The following is a 20,235-nucleotide window of genomic DNA, read 5'->3' on the forward strand; positions in this document are numbered from 1 at the left end:
GGCTGAAGCAATAATAAATATCTGATAGCAGGAGGAGAAGCAAGAGAAGTAGACCCAGTTTTTATCAACTCTGAAAACTGTATTCCCACTCAAGCGTGGGATCAAAGTGTCGTCCGCTCGTTTTGTGCGATGGTGACAAATTTGCATACCCTTTAGCAAAACTCTTTTCAAATTGCAGCGGGCCGCTGCTCGACGCAGCTGACGGTCAAGTGGCACGGGCTCCCAAGGTCTTGGGGCAGAGATGGTGGCGGTGGTGCGGCGGCAGACGGGGATCGGAATGTGTTGTCAACCCAAGCACGTCACACAACTTGATGCTTGTGCTTTGACACGGTGTCATCAATTTGGAATTAATTTCAGCAATTTACACAATTTGCCACAACTTTTTGGCAGCTCAACTTTTGCAGCGTATCAACTAATTTTAAGCTATAATATATATGTGTATGTAAAGAGGCTATTATATATGTGTATATTATATGCTACAGATAGGAGCAGATATTATAAATAATATAAATTTGATGAGCATGGCAGGCCAACAATGATCAAGTTAAATTTGCTTATCTGAGCATTTGCAATTTGATATAATATTTAAGGTTGCTGTAAATAAAATCTATTTAAATATAAATGAATGGAGATCATTCCTTCATATTTCAGCAATATTTACATACTGTCTAAATAAGAGCATTATATTAACGGGCACATCAAACGGAGCCCTTCATTTGCAAGTTGAGAGCATCAAGCTAATTATGTGAAGAAGAATGTTTCCATTAGATGAGTATTTGAAGTTCGGGACATCACTCTTTGAAGAGATTCGTGTAGCACACTGTATTGAAGCTCACTCAGACTCCCGTGCTACGGATCTCTCTTTAACGTTTTGATGCTCAAAGGAAGAGATCAATACAAAATAGATTGACGTATATCAAAGATCTGGCTGTTTGAGTTGCTGTGAGAGCTCTGAGTAGAGCATGGAATGCATTAGCTCATCTGGTTCATCGACCCACTCTGAGTAGCAGCTTAGCACAAACCTCTACAACTCAAACATCCGAGTTCAGCCTAGATCATCATAGCTCACTTATCTGAGTGGAGCGTTCATTGAATCTAGAGTCTTATGCAGAAATTCATGAGCTTTTGAATAACTATCAAGCAAATCTACCAAAAAAAAAGTTCAGCTTAAATAGTTAAATCCTTTCAAATTCGTTTGGGTTTGACTATGAAAGAGCAAAACTAATTTTTTGACTCGACTTTGCTCATTTCCTGGAAGTAATTTGTCAAAGACTGAAACTGTCTAAAGTCAGCAAAATTTTGAGTTTTTCGGGCCGCGTGAATTTCTTGCTTTAAATTACTTTTCTGTCTCTTGTGGCGTCGCACGAAAAGCGAAAAGGCTAACTCTTCAACGTCTCGTTCATATATATATATATATATATATATATATATATATATATATATATATATATTTTTTTTTTATCAATATTTTACGTGCTGCTTGTCACGGCGATTTACGAGTCGTAGTCCTTTGGTGTCTGTGCCCCATTGATATTTATGCAACATTGAGCCGTTGCCTAAATGCATTCAGCAACAAATTGCGCGCAGCTTGTTCAGCTTGCAACACGAATCGGGGGCAACTTTCGAATGCTTTCAGTGCGCACAATTAGCAGGCAGCCAAACGACTCGGCACCAACTGGCAACTCTCTCTCTCTTTCTCTCTCTTGCTCTCTGTTTCTATCTTTGTCTCTGTTACTGCCACGGCCCGTGCTGCCACTTGACAAAGTTGTACATTAGTTGTGCATACAATTTGCAGCATTCATTTAATATTGTCGCGCCTCGAGTGTGCAGCAGACAGCAGACAGCGCTGTAAATAACCCAAACTTGTTACCAACTAAAGAGTTATTAATCGACCTCAACTGCATGCAATTCAAATCATATTTCAAATATCAAATTACATCCACAGAATTATTTCCTACATAAAGCTGACATATTTGTGACGCATTAATTACAGGGAGAATGCAAACTTCCATTAGGTCGACACATTTTCATGGTTGATTTTCGATAATAAATTACATTGACTACATATCAAAATCAAAGGAAGTGACTAGAATTTGGCTAAATATCTGTGTGGCTTATAGGTACAATAATTTATATATAATTTATAATTTAATCATCATCATCAGATAACATACAAACAGAATATATTCAACTGGTTGCTATTTAAATATTTACTGAGCTTGGCTCTCCTCACACTTACCACTGGATTCGAGCCCATTTTGACGTTCTTGGCCATGTCCATCATGTCGAGAGCTACGCGTGCCATGCACTTGGCATGATCCTCGCAATGATCTGGCAGCCCCGAGACGGCCATGTACTTGTCGCCCACAGTTTCCACCTGGCAAGTAAATAATGCACACAGATAAACGTGTGAGTGTGTGTGTGCATGTGTGTGTTAGTGGTGAAAATAGATATTCAAGCGGCTGCCAGGCAAATTGACAGCTGACCTAAAAGCGAGCTGGCAAATTGCTTGACCCGGTTCAATTTTGCAAACACTCTGCGGCCGAGCACAAAAAAATGTAATTAAATGTCAGGTTGATGGCCACGTTTTGACAGCCATTAGAGACGCATTGAGGCGAGTGCATTCAGTGGATTTTTATCAAATATACATCTACATGTATAGTATAGATATAGCTATAGCTATATATACATATATTTAATGGCACTCACCTTGTAGACGTTCAGGTTGCGCTTGGAGTCGGTCAGCGCATCGAAGACTGTGTAGAGCTCGTTGAGCATTTTCACAATTTTCATGGCGCCCTCGGGATCCGTGTTGGCCGCGCAGTATTGGCCAAAGCCCACAATGCCGGAGAACATCAGCGTTACGGAGTCGTAGCTGTCAAAATAAATAGAAGCATTAAATAAATTGCGCACATTGCGAATGCTTTGCGGCCATTGACAGCTCCGGGTTGAGCCTTAGAGCTGGCTGCGTGTCGTGCTGAGGCGTTCTAGATGACTTATCTATCCACCAGTTCTATTTAGGTTAATGAGTGCGTGTTGAGCTGAGTCGTGACACGATTTTGTATATGCTTGGTATATTAACACAATTGATCCGATTTGCGTTTAGATTTGATATGTTGATCTGAATTACATTTGATTAGAGACACATTTTGCCTGACACATACATGTATGTGTATATATTTGTACTATGCATATTAATCGAAGATTAATACAATATACATTTGATTAAACACAGACTTTACCTGACTATTACGAATCCGCTATACATTCGTGACTCTGTTTATGAATCGTGTTGACTCGTGTCAGTTTTTATGTCAATAATTATTAATTTATTAACGCATTTGAATGCGTGTTACCAAATATCGGTTGCTAACACGCACTTGTCAAAGGTGAAAGGACAAGCCAATAACTTATATAGCCTGCTTAGTGTCGTATTTTCAATAAATACAAGTGCTGCTTAGCTAGCCTATAAATTTCATACTCAGTTCTTCTTCATAAAACCTTCATATCATGCGGCACGACACGAGCCCAGCCTGGGTGGGTAATCGTCGGGTTGGGGCTTCTTGGCTTACCGTTTGGGCGGCACTGGACGCTGATGTCGTAACTCATTTGCCACCGACTTGGGCAGCACCGAGTAGAGCAGCCTGGCGAAGAACATCAGAGCAGCAGGGGCGGCAGAAATACCAACGGCAACAAATGACAAACAAATGGAAAGAAAATGTTCGAGTAATTTTAATTTCGCGCCTGAAAGCATGCAACGATTTGTTCGTGTTTTTTTTTCTTCTTTTTTTCTGAGCGCTCTTTGCTAATGTGTTTCTATTTGTGTTACACTTTGGCATCGCTTCCCCTCTCACCTGTCCGTCTTCTGCTTCTCGCTCTCCAGATCGCGAAACGTTTGCTGTAGCTTATCCGTCAGCATTTCCAGGTTCTTGGTCAGCTTGTACTCCGCCTCGAATTTCTCGGAAAGCAGCACCAAATCTCTGGCCGCATCGTGCAGCGGCACATCCGAGATGTAGAGTCCCTTCCTGTAATAAATGATGTTTTTGTTGTTGTAGGGGTGAGTGGAATTACCAAAAAAAAAATGACGCGCCTTTTATATAACTTAAGTCTATTTGGATTTTACTTGGCTTCAGCTGGAATGTTGGTAAATAAAATAAAAAATCGCTGCGTCTAAGAAGGGGGAGTGCGCACGTGTGTGTGTGTGTGTGTATGTATGACCGGGCTTATAGTCAGGTGGCAATACATATTTGCTGTCACCAATAAATTTAAGCGAAATATTTGCCATTTCTTTCAATTTCGAGGCGCAAATAATAAACAACGGGCCGTAAAGTGCCAGCAGCTGCTCTATAAATCTACATTTAAATAAACAAATGTAAATTGTTATGCTTTAAGTAATTTTAATGCACAACAGATAGCAAAAGATCTGTCATGAGATTATCTGGCACAATGTCTATATTCATTTGGGATTATGTTTTTTTTTTTTTTTTTTTTTTCGGAGAAATCGCTTATAGAAAAGCTATAAACAATAGAAGAGCGAAGCAAACATTTATGAGTTTGCATATAGAACGATAGGAATTTTAGTAAGAAAGAAAGAGAGAGAGAGAGAGAAAGAGAGAGAGAGAGAGTCCTATCTGGCTGGTTGTTTTGGTATAGGAGTAGCTCATGGAATTGTTGCTGTCGTAATCATTGATTACAATACACATTTCTGTGCATTCAATTGGAAAATTTGTGTACATTATTAGTTGGGAGCAGGAATAGTAAGTTATGAAATGACTTGAATCAGTTTTGTTACTCATCCATGGAACAAGTTTGTGTATTATCCGTTCTGCTGTCCGTCCGGTTGTCTATAAGCCATTGCTCGCTAATGAAGCAAGATATTTGAAAAATGCAATATATACTCTGGTCTGGTAAACTCATGCAATTATTCTGATGCACTTGTTAGAGGTGTGGCAAATCGGGAAATGTTATTTGCAGGATTTACGTTTCATTTATATACTTTTAAAATCCCATATACCCATTTCACTTTCGTGTATGAGTATTAAAGAGATAAAAATTTCCTCACATAGGTATGGAAAATCTATAATACTATATCATGCAATGTTTACTTGAGTTTCTGCGTATTTCTTTGCCAAAACAGATTCAATTGCACTTTATAGCGCCCGACTACAAAAACTTTACTAGTTTCGTTTTCCATTTCATTGCAAATATAAATGGCAATTGTCTTAAAATTTATATTTTTATTTATTTATTGCTACTACTACTCACTTGGTTAGATCATCCAAATTCATGACGCTCGGATAGCACTGAAACAGTATGCGATCCGTTTCGGGTATATACATCATTTGTCCCTGGAATATGACAGAAGAGAAACGGAGAAGAAGCTCAGTAAAAATGTGAACCAAAAACAAAACAATTATCGTAAAATTGAGTTTAATGCAATGCTTTTGCGGCAAGCCGCATTAAATTTAATGCAAAGCAATTTCAGTTTCAATTCCAATGGCGGCAGCGGCTGCGCTTAAGCGGCCATTTTGCTTATTCATTATGTGATATATACATGTATGTGTGTGTGTGTGTGACCGCATATTGAAATGTGGTTGACTAAAGAGGAACACATAGTGAGAGAGGGAGAGGGAGACAGAGAGAGAGAACAGTTTGCTTTGGCAAATCAAAGCACAGCTTACCTTTAGTCTCAGAAAGCGCTGCTCGAGCCGGCTGCTCATGGCGCCCTGCCTCGTCTGGAGCACATAGATGGTGTTTATGTGCGATAGAATGTTCTCGAATGTTAGCTGCAGGTGCGGTCTAATGGCCTCCACTACCTCTATTAGCGAGCAGTTCTCCTCGGCCACTCTGCGGCGAACAAGAAGAAGAGGAAGGTAGAAGGTCGCTCATAATGGCCAATCGCAAACATGACAAAGCCCTGTGCTGGCTGTGGAGCTACCTGGCCAGCGTCCATTAGTCCTTAACTCACCTGGGTATAACGCGGGATACGGCCTTGCCGGCCTGCACGATTTTCATTTGTCTATCGAACATCAGGTGGAAGGGGAACACCTTGCAGAAAGTCGCCGGCGAGATGAGGGGCGCTGTTGGGCAAAAGGGTTTCAACCGATTAGCCTGGCAATTAGCCAAATTAATAGAAAGCGCTTTTCGTGTTACCTTCGCACAGAAACTCCATATCATCGATGACCGCCTGTTCATCCTTCTTGGCATCGACCTGCGACTTGGCAGCCACATTGATCTCGCGTATCAGAAACTGGACGTGGTCATAGCGCTCGATGTCGTCGCTCTTGTTCTTCAGCAGACGCAGGCACTTCTGCTCCTTGTCGCCGTCGCAATCGAAGCTATCCTGCACGAGTGGGCCACATGTCGCGCCGCCTGTGGCCTTCGATGTGGCCGGCAATTGCTCGCCAGCTGTGGATTGTGCAATGGTTGGGGCCATTACAATTGAAGATTAATAGCAATGGCAAAGAAGAAGCAGGCAATATATATATGTTATATATGATACTAGAGATGAGCAAAAACTGTCGTGACACGAAGGAATGTGAGCTTAAATATGCGCTTAGCTTACCCAGGGCTAAATATGCTTATAGGTAATATATTTACAAATCGATAAATCGATAATATTGTCGTCTGTCATCTGAAAAACTCGAGAGACTTTGTGTGGTCTTCGCGGATGTCTTAATATATTTAATATTCAATCCCCTTCAGTTAATCACCGATTGTAAGTCAAAGGAAATTGGAACTTGTAAATCTCATATTAAACCGATAATATTATCATATTTAATCTGGAAGAGATGAAGAGACCATCTCTAGGGGTTTGCTCTAATCCATTTCCGCTAGATAATATATGAATTGGACATCTATGAATATTCACTTCTAGAGATGAGCAAGTATAGTCGCGATACGAAACGATGGGAACTAAAATATTTTATAACTTAATCCTGTTCTCAATTTGCCTCTAAGCAATTCAAAATAAAATTCTTAGCTGAAAATCTAATATTAAATCTATTATATTGACCTCAGTCTCGCTTCTCACGAGGCCATCTCTAGTCCTTAATCGACTTAGTCAGAGACACTGCCTGCGGCTGGCTAAGCTTCAAAGAGTTTTGCTTTTGCTGACTTTGGCCAAAGTGTAATTTACAGACAACATCCCATAGCCATTAATTGCGGCATATTGAACGCGCTAGTCCATTATACCCGCTGCTAATAGTGTACGTAATGAGCCCAGAGCAATTTGCTGGCCTGAATAGTTGCGCCTCGCTTACCCGGCTCAATGGCAATTTGCTGAGCGTCGTTGTTGTTGTTGATGTTGTTGGTGCCGCTGCTGCTGGCATTGTTGTTGTTGGCATTGTGATTATTATTGTGTTCGGCTGACAGTTGGGCGGCTGCTGCAGCAGCATCTGCTGCCGCCTCATCGGATCCGCCAGCTGTCGTCTCAGTGTCCAATTGTTGCTGCTCGCGTGCCAGGGCGCGCTCCTTCTCGGCCTCGTCGATGGGCTCGCCCTTGCGCTTCACAATGTCAATTTCCACCTCGACGCCGTGCAGCTTCGATGCGACGGCCTGTAAGAGATAATGCGGCGGGTTAACTTCGTGAGCGCAGGTGTCAGCGCAGGTGGCTGACCAGCCCCTTCCTTTACCTTCACGATGCCGATGACAATGTGCTCGAGGCCAGGCCGTTCCGAGTAATAATGCAGCAGCAGCTCGCCGTCCTGTTCCGTGCAGCGAAACGAAGGCGCTCTCATGCCTGGATACAGGGTGCCCAAATGGTCGTGCAATGCATCTAGGTTCTATATGCAGGCCATAAAATTGTTGTTGTTGTTGTTGTTTTTACAAATGTTTTCCCATGAAAATGCAGCAAAAATTCAATTTCATTTTTCATTATGACTAAGGAATGGGGCTCAGATGGATGACGAGGACGCCTGATGATGTGCGCCGTTGATGGTGCGGTGAAAAGTGTGGAAAATTGAAAATAAATCGAATGTGAGTGCAACAAAAGGCCAGGCCACACCCCAAACGAGCTACAGTAGTATATATATGTGTGTGTGTGTGTTCTATCTCGCTCTCACACAGTCTAGGTGCAGCGAAGCAAAATAATGCTTATCAATGCGACTAAAAGCGAGCAGCAACTGGATGGCAACATGAAAAATGACTTGCATCGAAATTGGCACCAGCAAACGCACTGGCAATGGGCGGGCAGGTGGGCGAGGGCGGCATTGGCTCTTGAATGAGATGCTGTGTGTGTGATGCATGTGAAATGAGCGTTAAATGCGAAAATGGTGCTTTAATTACATGTAGGCAGGCCAAACGTAGGCCAAGCCTTGACCAAAGCAAACGTCAAGTATTTTCATTTTTAATTATGCAAAGTGTTTATAGAGCAGCAGCTCAACTCTGTTGAGATCACTTCTTGACGTTCTCTATGGCCAGGCTTGACTGCAGTTCAGTGCAGCATAGCTCACCTGTAGAAAGTCGCGCGGCGTAGCGCCCAGCACTTGCAGTATCTTATCATAGCCCGAGTCCTGGCAGAACTCAAAGAATGTTTTGCCAAAGAGCTCCAATATATCATCGGCAGGTATTTCTGTATGGGGCATATAAAAATAAATATATACAACATGAGTGTGGCTGGGGCGTGATATGAGCCGTGTTTTATGTGGCACCAACTACAGTAATAACCAGCTAAGTGCCCCTCGTCAGCTACTTACTGAGTATCTCAACAGCTGCTCCAATTAGATTGTATGTTATTTCGTCATCGTAAATTTGACGCACCAGAAATTGTCCCTCCATGTTGACCATGGCCTTTTTTCTGCACGTTGTTATTGTTGTTGTTGTTTTTAGCCATCAAAATGTCAGACGAAAGAGAAAGAGAGAGAGAGAGAGAGAGAGAGAGGAGTGGGCGGCCGCATGCAACAGCAGCCGAAATATGAAGAGCGCCGGCAACAGGAGCAGCATCAAGTAGAAAAAAAAAAGAGAGAAGAAGCAGAAAATACATACATTAATTTTAATTAAATTGCTTGTGTGTGTGTGTATATGTGGGAGTCTGCTTGTTTATGTGTATTTTAGCCGGGAGCAGCCATAAAGCTAACTGACGCGCATATGGCACTGGCTTTTATAACCGCCACGGAAGCCGGATCCAAAGTCTTAGCGGGCATTCGGCATGTTGCAAATGGTTTTCGGCATTCGTTTTATTTTAGCCGCCTGCCAAATGGATCAAAATCATATTTTTGATGCCAGCTAAAAAAATGTTAATTAAATATACATGCGTATATATGTATGTATATACGAACTGCCAGGCTGCAGCTTTAAACCTATTTGCTCAGTATACCTTGAATTTAGGGTGTGTTGCTCTATAAATGTGAATCGAATCAGTTGATGAAATATATTTTGTTACGAGTCGATGATTCACTTATGTGATTCACCAAAATTGAATTTTAAAATTTAAGTTTCCTTTAAATTATTCATTGAACTCCTTTTCATAACAGTCTTTTATTTAACCTCATATTTCCCGCATCATTAAAACAAAGAAATATGAGCAACTCTCTAGAATTTCAATAGAAATATTTATTAAAGTCAACTGCTGCTTAAATTTGCATTTAAAGAAGTTTTGGCAATGATTGGATTCAGGACCAAACTTGCAACGCTTTTGCGTTGAATAACAATGCGAAAAAGCAGCCAAAATCCAATGGAATTCCCCGCTACCTATTGCTAGTTATTGTTGTTGTTGTTGTTGTTGTTGTTATTTGCTGTTGTGAACAATGTGCGAATCGACTTTATTATTTAATAGAACTTGTGCCAAGCTGTTGCCAAAACAAATTGAATACAACGTTTCAACCACAGCTCTGCAGTAAAAATAAATATACATACATACATATATACAAATGAAGACTGACTGCGTAATACTCTGTTCACTTAAGACAGGGAAAAATTTAAGAAAAGAAAATAGGACAGAGGCTTGCATTTAGAAAGAGAAACTATAAATATCTTTGGTTATATGGATTCTATAGCTCTATAAATTGCATGTGAACTGAGCAACTCCTTTTAGCCTTGCGTACAAGTCATCAGAAAAGAGCGCACGCTGCAGAAAAGTAACAGAAATTGCATGGACAAAAAATAAAAGAGAGAAAGAAAACAAGTCAAAGTCGATGTTATACGTGCGAAAGTTTTTCCATTTTCTCGCAGGGCGTCTGCCTGCCATTCTGTCCCTCTGTCTGTCTGCCTGCCTGTACCTGGCCTAACTTTTGATATTCCCGCAGCAGCAACAGCAGCAGCAGCAGAAGCATTAAACAGCTGTCGACTAGTGGGGGCTGGAAGGGTATAGAGCGGGTTGACAATGGGGTGGGGGTAGTGTGGGGGCGGGCCATTTGTTGCGCATTGCCAGCGAATTGCTGCTGCAGCCAGAAGCAGCTGTCAAATTGCAGCTGGCAAATGATATCAGCAGCTGTTTGCAGCGGCACGCAAATAAACTACGTTGCAAAATTGTTTCGCACTTGATGTGATTTAGTTGACGACGGTGCACCGGGTTTGAGCTCTTCAGCTGGCGAATCGAATCTGTGCGTAAGTGATAAAAATTGATTTCTAATTTCCTGTGAGCACAAAAATGCGAGCAGCCAAGTGGGCGCCGCAGCTGTTGCGGTTCTCCACGAAATTCTCAGGGATTTCCGCATTAAATGGAAATTGATTTTTCGGTTGCAATTTATGATGCTGCCATGATATGTAGTGGTGTTCAGTGTGTGTGTGTGTGTGTGTGTAAAGAAATCGTAAATTAAAATTTAGATTTATGCAGAGTCTTGGGCGTCTGAGCACGAATTCAAATTGAATGTGAGAGAAACGGCAAACTCTTAACTTTGAAGATTAGATAAAATGAATTTAGATAAAGCTGAACTTTCGAGTCTAAAATTCTTTAAACGGTTGACTCTGCCAGCAGCTCACAGCTTATTTGAAATGTGAACTTCATCGCAGAAGCGCAAAATTGTTTGATAATTTTTTTTTTTTTTTTTTAACTTTTAATTTTAATCTTTAAAAGTTAGATAACTGTAACTTGGCTAAAGTTTCAGTTTGAAGTCAAGTGATAAAGTGTTCGAACCTGCCAACAGTTCAAGGCTCATTGAAATGTGAGCCTAGAATTGCTTGATAGTTTAACTAAAATTTATATTTTAATCTCTAAATTAAATATATTCCAGTTTTCTAAAGTTAATGCTTGGAATGAACTTAATATGTTTCAGAGATTAAAATAAATAAAATTTAAATTAAAATATTTTATTTGTGAGTTTAATCGCAGCAGCGTAAAATTGATTGATAATTCTCACAGCTCACCTGCCCAAACAAAGTTTGATTGATATTTATTGACTTCAATGTAAGTGTAACACTGTCTGTGTGTGTGTGTGCGTGTCTGGGTTTGTGTCACTCTCTGATCGACAGCTTAATTGAAAAAGTTAATGTGTGTGCGTGCAGCTAACAAAGCGACACATCAAATTGCCCATTTGTTGAATTTGTCTTTTATGCCCGGGCTGCGTCGCGGCTTTTATTATCTAATCAAATTGGCGATAAATGTGTGAAATGAGGAGCGAAAGTTTTTTCTTTATTTAATGTGCTCTCCCTCTCTCTCTCTCCCCCTCTCTCTCTCTAAAAAAAAAAAAGTAAACATTAATTTGGAGCATTTAAGCCAATTTATACTGTGCACATTAATTACCGGCGTGGGGAATTTATCACCTTGTTATTTGCAGCCACTCACGGCGGCGTTAAGTATACGCCACGTAAGCGTAGCGTAACAAATGCAAGGCGACAGTTAGTAGCTCGCTTGTCTCTGTTGCCTGTTTACAAATTCAATTTCCCCACTTTCTCTCGCCTCATTTGAATATTGTGGGGCGTGGTGGGTGTGGTCTGGTGGGTGCCACTAAGTGCCCTAATCTGGCAATTGGCGCTGGCCGGCAAATAATATGCAAACATTTGACGGCTAAATAGCTGTGAACCAATGGAGCAGTCCAAAAATAATGCTCTTGTTTTTCGTGCAGTTGTATTAACCTAGTTGCACGTGAATTGGCTGCCAAATGGCTCACCGAAAGCAACAAAAAAGGACCAAAATAGGAAAGTTCCATTTGGCAATTAGATGTTTGTAGTCACGGCCAGGCTCGAGCTGGAGCTGGAGGTGGAGGTGGAGGTGGAACTGGAGCTGGTGCTGGATTTTGTTTTTGACGCACTCGCGTGCAAATATTATTGTTTAATATGCCACAAGGCAAACACACACACACACACACACACACACATACGCATGCTGGCAAGGATATAATCATTACGCACACATGCTTGTTTGGGGATTTTATGCGGCTCGAACACGCAGCTGCCTTCGTGCCTGGCATGCGTGCGTGCCGCCCCTCGCTCCTCTCACCCTCTCTGGCTACCCGCCTGACTGTCTCTGTCAATTTTATGGCGAGCCACTAAATCGCTTTATTATGAACTACTTGTTGGCTTTTGGCAGCTTCAACTTACCCACTTTAAGTTGGCTTACAAACTTTTCGCTAAAGTCAACCGCAATTGATAACAAATCAATTAGCTAATTTGATTTGCCATTTGCGGCTTTGAGCGCCTGCTCGCCCATCTGCCCATCTGCCGATCAGACATCGCCCATCCCAACGATGACTTTAATGCCTACTCCACGCTTCAGTAAGTTGCGAATTTTTAATGAGACGGCGCTGCTTTGCGAGTTTAATGCGATAATAGCCTTAAATTGCGAGTTTCTTTGTTGCCAGCTTTGGGCTTGGCTCATGAAATCTCTCTCTCTCTCTCTCTCTGGCGCACATGCCCCTGACAGTTGCCACAATGTTGCTTTGCTTTGTAGGCGGCTCAAAACTTAAGTTTCGCATGTGTGTCATCCACACACACACACACACACACACACACAAATAGCTAGATAGAGAGAGAGAGTGAGAGAATAAAACTAGCGCAATGCCTGGGCACTTAGCTAAAGAGGCACGCCCGCTCCGCCCAGCTAAATATAAAACAGCTTACCTATGGCTTGTGGGTAACTTTGATTTTGTTGTGTCCGTAACATGGGCTATAAGCTGCTGGCCTTTTGATAATGGGCAATGGTAAAACACAGAGAAATACTTAAGCCTTTTTCATATATATTTGAGGCGAATGAGTCAAAGGTTTGGTTGGAGCTTGCTTAAGCTGTTTGATAATTCATTTTTAGCAGGCTCAGAGATTTGGTTTATATTTGAAATAAAAGCTTACAGATTTATAAAAAATAACATTAGAGTTTCAAGTTCTTCTAAAGCCATCAATGCTTGACTTCATTTGCTTTGAGAACATTTCCTTTCACTTGGCTGGAAACAAATTGAGGCTCATTTATATTTCCAGAAAATTAAGTGCATTACATATTCGGCTCGGTTAGCTCTCTAAGGAGCCGTTGCAGCGACCCTTCAACCAAAAACCGTGTGGCATCGCACTGCGGAAAGCTGCAGCGTAGAAACGGAAACGAAATAAGGTTAAAAGCCACTTAAGACTTGTGCAAGTTAATGTGGCGCATAACTCAAGTGAGTCACATGTTTTATTGTGCGCAAATAGAGAAGCACAGATACACACACACACGCACGCACACACACACACGCACACAGCAGGACACTTTAGTTGGCCCATGGCCAGGGCTAGCTGTGGCATTAGCATTGGTAAAAGGAATCGCTGCCTGGCTCCGCTCGCACCTAAAATGAGGCGACAATATGGCCAAAAGCCAGACAATTGCATTGAGATTGCGAAACGAAGTCGCAGAGCTTCGCTAAGCTGCGTTAACTGAGCATTGAGCACTGCCCACATGGGCTAACAAATTAACATTCAAATTGCAGCCAATGCAGGGGGAGAGAGAGGGGTGGAGTAAGTGCCACAGAGTGGCTATGTTTTAATACCCTGTAAGTATTATAGAAAAGGGCATTTCGATGTTGTGTGGCGCTAGAAGTGGGAAAAAGAGTCAGCAGAGTAAAGCATAGAGACCATTAGCCAAAAGTATTTGATATGCTGGGGATGCATCGAAGCTGATAAAGAGGAATTCAATCAGAAATCTATTTAGAAATGCGAGAATGTAAATATATTATGCTTAGGCTTAAATGGAAATTTAATTTAGAGCACACGACTTCTGTATTCCCTCGAAATTAAATTCTAAGCAGCAGAGGCCTTTAAAGGGTAACTTGAGGATCATCATAGCCTACGGCAAATGCTCTTGTCCGTTGCTCTATGTGTTTATGTGACTTGGGCGTCGTAATCCTTGAGGCGTGTTATTCAAAACAGGCCGCAGTGGGGGAGTGGGGGAGTGGGACAGTGGCAGGTCGCTCTGCAATTACACGTACTTTGCGAATGTTTGTGAAACTGCGTTTTCCTTCTGAGTGTCGCCCCCCCTTCAGCCCTTTCAGTTCCTTCAGCCTCCTCAGCTGCTGGGGCTTTCATGTGTGCGCGTATTTGTATGCGATTAGCGTTAAACCGCTGCAGAGCAACCACAGGCAGACGTGATGTACGTCGTTAATGATGGAGGAGGCCACATGCCTGGCCACCAGCTGGGAGCCAGTTTTAACCCTCATCATCCACATTCCCCACATTGCGTATGGCATTGTCATACCCAACGCCACTCCCACTCCCCACTCCCTACTGTCATTGTCATTGTCATTGTCATTGTGATTGTGATTAGCCGACTCGAGTCAATTTAGCTGCGGCTTAGCATTTTTACTGTCTCTAAGCTAGCAATGCCACGTTGCCACGGCCACGCTGCGTATGATTAGCCCTTAACGCAGTTTCAAGTGGCTCAGAGCTTAATCTGCCACATAGATAAAAAGTAAACACCTTCCCGGCTGGCCAAATTAATGAATTCCACTTTTGTCCGGCACTGCAATCAGCTCATTAATAACTGTCCACATGCGTGGCGAACGCAGCTTTGTCAGGGCATCTCCATCTTGAAATTTCCTTGGCCATTTGTTATGTCTGGCATTTTGTGGCCATCCGCTCATCGATTGACTTTCGCCCGGTTGCCTCCCCCAATATCCGCAAGCATTTTTATCTGTGCGCACACTGTGACATCTCGAAATTAGGACATCATTAGCAACTGTCGATACGCGCTGATAAATGCGCCCAAATGCGGACGGACTGGGCCCGCCTTTGCCTTGCCTTTGCCTTGCCTTTGCCTGGGGCTGACTTGTGCCTCGCCGCTGCTGACTGGACGAAATTTCGGGTGCTCTCAGACATTCAGCCCTTAATTTACTTGGCATTTTTCTTTTTTAAGCTGAACATATTCCGGGCAGCCAAAGTTTGTTAATAATTGTATCTTTTTATTCGCCGAATTTCTAGATTTCTTTTTAATGTCCAGTAAATCAATTTCCGTAATCGAAAACTTAAGAAATGCCGAGCATGCGAAATATGAAACGCTTTTTGTGCGCCTGTTGCAGCTTCCGTAATAAGCTACTTGGATTACCAAAAGGTCTTTCATGGAATCCTCGTAGATTAAACAGCAAGTGAATGACTGGCTGACTAATACCCAGTATGAGTGCTAATATTCAGTTATGCTATATATTTTTTATATACATTTTAAGCTAAAGATACTTTCTTAACTCAGAGATGACTCGCCTTACACCTAAAATTTAACTTAAAGCGCCTTTACAATTTCTATAAAATATGCTTCCAATATCTGCCTCAAAGTCTGCTTGGATTATCGCAATATGCACAGGGTATACATTGCTCCAATATTGTTAGCAGGGTGTCTGATTTAATGATGCCCAACGGCCAAGGCGGCACTCAAAGCAAATGCGAAATTCGAAGTGACATAAACGAGGCAGCTGCAGCAACATGGCAACACAACAGCGAAAGGAATAAAACGAAACAAGCAAACAAACAACAAAACAAAATGTCGCAAATTGACAGTGGCACAGTGGCAACACTTCCGGTCTGGCATGCCATTGCAGTTTACAAGTTTCCAGTCGCAATGTTGCCGCAGGCAGTTCAATTGTTGTTGTTCTTAATGTCTGTGTGTGTGTGTGAGTGTGCGAGGCGGAAGCAAACAGTCGCAGACATGTGCGCGTTGTTGCATGCAAATCAGCAGATCGGAAAAAAAAATTTTCCTTGCACTGCCTGCTGCTGGTCAACGTCATCGATTTGCATGAACAGCGTGGGGGGAGGGCGGGGCACGTAGCGGTGCTGGGACAGAAATCTCTGTTAGACAAACGAGTGCAGCTTTGCTTTGAGCTGGGACTGAAGCAGTTGCAGCTGCAGCTGCAGTTGCGGCAGCTGGCAGCACAGCTTGTGGCAGCAAATTGATGTGTCCGCTGTTGCAGGCACTTGAATAAATGTAATCGCATTCAATGCATTTCGAATTGCGTGTTCAAGTTGCATTTCTCACTTGAATTTAAAGAGAGAGAGACAATGAGAGAATGAGGAAGGAGAACACAACTAAGAGCAAAGGAATTTATGAAGTTGCGCTTCGTTGATCCGCTGCATGAGCGCCATAAAAACTGCATTCAAGTGTTGCACAGCGTCCCAAAGGCAACGTTACACCCACACACACACACACACACACATACAACTACGCACAGCTGTTACACAATTCTCGAATGCAATAAATATGCATTTTTCCTCTGATGCATTTAAACACCGAATACGTGGGTCGACCATCATGCCACGCCCTCCCAGAGACTTGCCGTGTAGCTGACCACACACTACAAATGAACGTAATTGTATTGCACACACACACACACACACACACACGCGAACTCACGCGAACTCAGTCGAAATTTTCCGCAAAGCCTCCACTGGGCGTATGTTTAACGCGATAGGCATTGCGTATACGCCCCGTCCACAGCCCGAACAAGCGACCAGCATATTTAACTTATTTAATTAATATTTGTTGCCTGCCCGATGGCGTCAAGGTATAGGCAGCGAGTCGACTCGCCCAAGGTTTTTTGATGGAGGGTGGGACGGGGCAGGTTCGGCTTGCTGTTTGCCTTGTATCAAGTTATTATTATGAATTAATGGACTTTTTGTGCGGTCTTTAGTTTTGGCACGAAAGTCGATAAATTTATAATTAGCATTTGACGGCAAGTGAGCTGGAAATTAGTTAAGCACGGCCCACAACAGCTTTTCGCCAGAAATCCAACACAAACTGTTCGCACCTTAGGGCTGAAGTCGGATTTGATTATCACGTTGGGACGGGAGCAGAGCGGAATGACCTCAATTCCGCGTTGTCTAACGGAATTAACAATCAGCGTTTGGATATGGATATATATAGAATAGATGGTCTTAAAATAAGTGAATTATTTCAGGCTTAGGTTTATATACGTACATATACATATGTATATATGTGTGTATAGAATATATTTCTATAGTTCACTTGATTATATGTATGTATAATATATCTCTATAGCTCACTTGATTATTCAATTCATTTATTTTTATAGAATTTTATACTTGCATTCGTTGATTTTTGTTGTATTTTGGTTTACCTGTTGACTAATCTAAGCAATTCTTCAATTTATACCATTTCAATATATGTATTGAAATTCTTCTTATAAATTGTGATGCTCTTCATATCTTATCCTGCCAGTCTATAAACATTTGTCGAGCGTACAACTCGATTATGCTTTGGTTTAGATTAATGTACTCGCTTTGAGCTGGACGCACGGAAGGGTCGTCTAAGGAAGTTATTGAGAAGTCATAACTGGCGATGATGAGAGCCATAGTCGACTTTGCCGCTATTCACATTACGTATGCGCCGCGTGGCCAAGTTTTGAGCGCACGCACTCGAGGCGTTATTCATAAAGCGATAAAAGTGCTGCACATAAAACGCCAACTTACAAGCATAAATTGCGGACATGGGCGTGGCTACACCTGGTGTGCCAATGCGCTGAATATGAAGCAATCAAACGAACAATAAATGAAGCAGCCCAAATAAAGCAGAGAAGAAGAATACAAGAAAAGGGACGAAAAGAAAGCCAAGAAGTCGCCGCGAAGCGTCTTTGAGAGAAAACGGAAATGCAATCATTGGGAAAAGTAATCTCGGCGATAAGTGCGAAAACGTGTCAAATGAAGAGGCATTTAGGCTGGCATAGCTGAGGGAAAAAGTAGAGGGACAGATGCCCCCGCCTCCTGCCTCCTGCCACACGCCTCCCGACAGTCAATATAAAGATCTTATTGGATGCGTTCAGCTGTCGAAAACAATCGGCGACAGTTCGAGGCGAGATATGAAAATTGACAAACAGAACAGAGCGAAAAAGTTGAAAATAAGCTGGCGATATTTTATGTAGTCAGCAGGTGTAGAAAGGGTTGATTTGATGACTCTGCCCAAATACCCTGTAGCCACTGATGTGGCCATAAAAAAGTTTATGAAACTTGTGCCAAAGTTTGTAGCAATTAAATTGAGACTGAGTTTAATATGGTTTCATTCGCTCTTCTAATTTGTTTCAATACAAGTTTGTTTAGCTCGTCAGTGTCACACTATTAGATACCCTGTAATCAGTCGTTTTTCATTGCTTTCGTTTATTTATGTTTTTCAAATAGGCTTCAGCTGAAAAAGTTTGAGCATGCATAAAAAGAAAGCATCCAGCAGACTCACAGACTCCACTCCGAATTGTTTGTTGTGGTCTATGTGTGTTGGCTTGCGATACACACACACACACACACACATGCACACATTCATATCGCACACCGCTGGCAACTTTTGTATATTTAAAACTAGAGGCATTTTTTCCAGCAAAACGAAACGGCTTTTTGGTTGGGATTGAAACTTGAGACGCACCAACGCACATTTGTTGACGCATTAGCACACACACACACACACACACATATCTGCACACACACACACACACGCCCTCAACTCGTTACATGCCTGAGAAATGCCATTTCCGTCACTCACACAGACAAACACTTGAAAAGCGACTCGAATTTCCATAATGTCTGCCATGAAAATGCGATCGATTTTCGTGTGAAAAAAAAAAAGCAACAACAACAACAAAAGCAGAAAACAAAAAATAGAAAGAGGAAAACACCACATAATGCTGCGGGCGTGGATTTGTGTGCGTGTGCGTGTGTGTGTGTGTGTGTGTGTGCGATTGCGAGCGTGTGTGCTGATATGAATATCTAAAGAGTGGCAGGGCCCACAAATGGTTGGCTAAAATAAAGCACTGTAATATGAAGCTCGGACAAGGCGGCTAATGGGCCTTCCTACGGCCATAAACCAAAAGGAAAAATTGAATGAAGCAAATATAGCGAAATCAAATTGTTATGCTCGGCTTTTTAGGCGGCACTTAGCGAAGTGATTTTGTGTGAATACGCGTGTTAAATGTATATTTAATGACAGCCAAAAGGATTCAATTGCGTGTGCAGTCCCATCAGATTGAAAGTCTGCGCCTAGCTGACAAACTGGGTGCGCCTCGCTATCCTTATCCCTTGGCCCAGCCGCAGTATGGCGGAATGATGATTGATGATACTTTAAGATTTGTCAGCAGCTGTCGCAGCTGCCACGCTTACAAAGTTAATAAGTTGCAAAAATGTGTTCGCGCCGCCTGCCAGCCTCCCAGCTCAGGTCCATTTGCATTTCACATGCCGCGACGTCGCACTGGGCGTATGCGCAATAAGCGAAGCGTAGCGAAAATTGTGTTGCTAGTGAAGGCGACGCGTGTATGTAGCTGCTAGCTACTAGCTAATCCATTGCTCTGTCAATATATCACATTTTCCATGCCACTAGCTGCGACCCAAACGACAGGGCCAGGTCGCGCAGAATTATGGCCCAATTTCGCTCTGGGGCCCTGATGACAATTCCAAACGCAACAGCGAGCTAATCAAAAAGGAAAAAAACAAGAAAATAAGAATTGTTCCTAGATGCAAAAGCAACCCATCCATTTCATCATTCCATTGGGCTGCCAGGGCAGGTGACTGAGCACTTTAGTTTGTCATCGATCTAATCAAAATTTCTATAAATTTGAATCATTTTCAGCCCAGTTATTTTCGAGCTGCCCCTCCAGGGTTATTTCGGGTCCAGGCGAAATTGAGTTGAAAGCGTTCTGAAGCGAGCCAGCACACAATGTGTGCATAATCAATCGCTGCCCAGTTGCCCGCATGCCAGTTGGCTGTGTGGTCAGTCAGAGTGACAGGAGGAGAAGCGGGGGAGCGACACATTAGCAGTGAATTTTTGGCAGTAAGCACAGCAGCTCAGCTGAGCCAGCATATGCACAGACTTACGCACAAGCATGTTGACTGGAATACATACGGGCGGACGGATGG

The 20,235-nt window shown here is 42.4% G+C and overlaps 1 protein-coding gene across 4 annotated transcripts in view; it reads right to left on the reverse strand.

Moving 5' to 3' along the window:
- The window catches only part of LOC6574783 (guanylate cyclase soluble subunit beta-1), a 64,241-nt gene that overhangs the window by 33,954 nt on the left and 10,052 nt on the right, over nt 1–20,235 (reverse strand). For all 4 annotated transcript variants that reach the window (XM_015167651.3, XM_032729005.2, XM_002000775.4 and 1 more), the window contains exons 4-15: nt 8,697–8,797; nt 8,454–8,572; nt 7,635–7,784; nt 7,263–7,557; nt 6,154–6,408; nt 5,969–6,080; nt 5,682–5,847; nt 5,266–5,348; nt 3,855–4,025; nt 3,573–3,644; nt 2,710–2,875; nt 2,240–2,377 (exon numbers count right to left, since the gene is read on the reverse strand). In XM_015167651.3, the coding sequence (XP_015023137.1) occupies nt 2,240–2,377; nt 2,710–2,875; nt 3,573–3,644; nt 3,855–4,025; nt 5,266–5,348; nt 5,682–5,847; nt 5,969–6,080; nt 6,154–6,408; nt 7,263–7,557; nt 7,635–7,784; nt 8,454–8,572; nt 8,697–8,797 (1,828 nt within the window). The remainder of the gene's footprint in view (nt 1–2,239; nt 2,378–2,709; nt 2,876–3,572; nt 3,645–3,854; nt 4,026–5,265; nt 5,349–5,681; nt 5,848–5,968; nt 6,081–6,153; nt 6,409–7,262; nt 7,558–7,634; nt 7,785–8,453; nt 8,573–8,696; nt 8,798–20,235) is intronic.

This window comes from Drosophila mojavensis, unplaced genomic scaffold (assembly GCF_018153725.1).
Source record: "Drosophila mojavensis isolate 15081-1352.22 unplaced genomic scaffold, ASM1815372v1 contig_231, whole genome shotgun sequence".
Lineage (NCBI taxonomy): Eukaryota > Metazoa > Arthropoda > Insecta > Diptera > Drosophilidae > Drosophila > Drosophila mojavensis.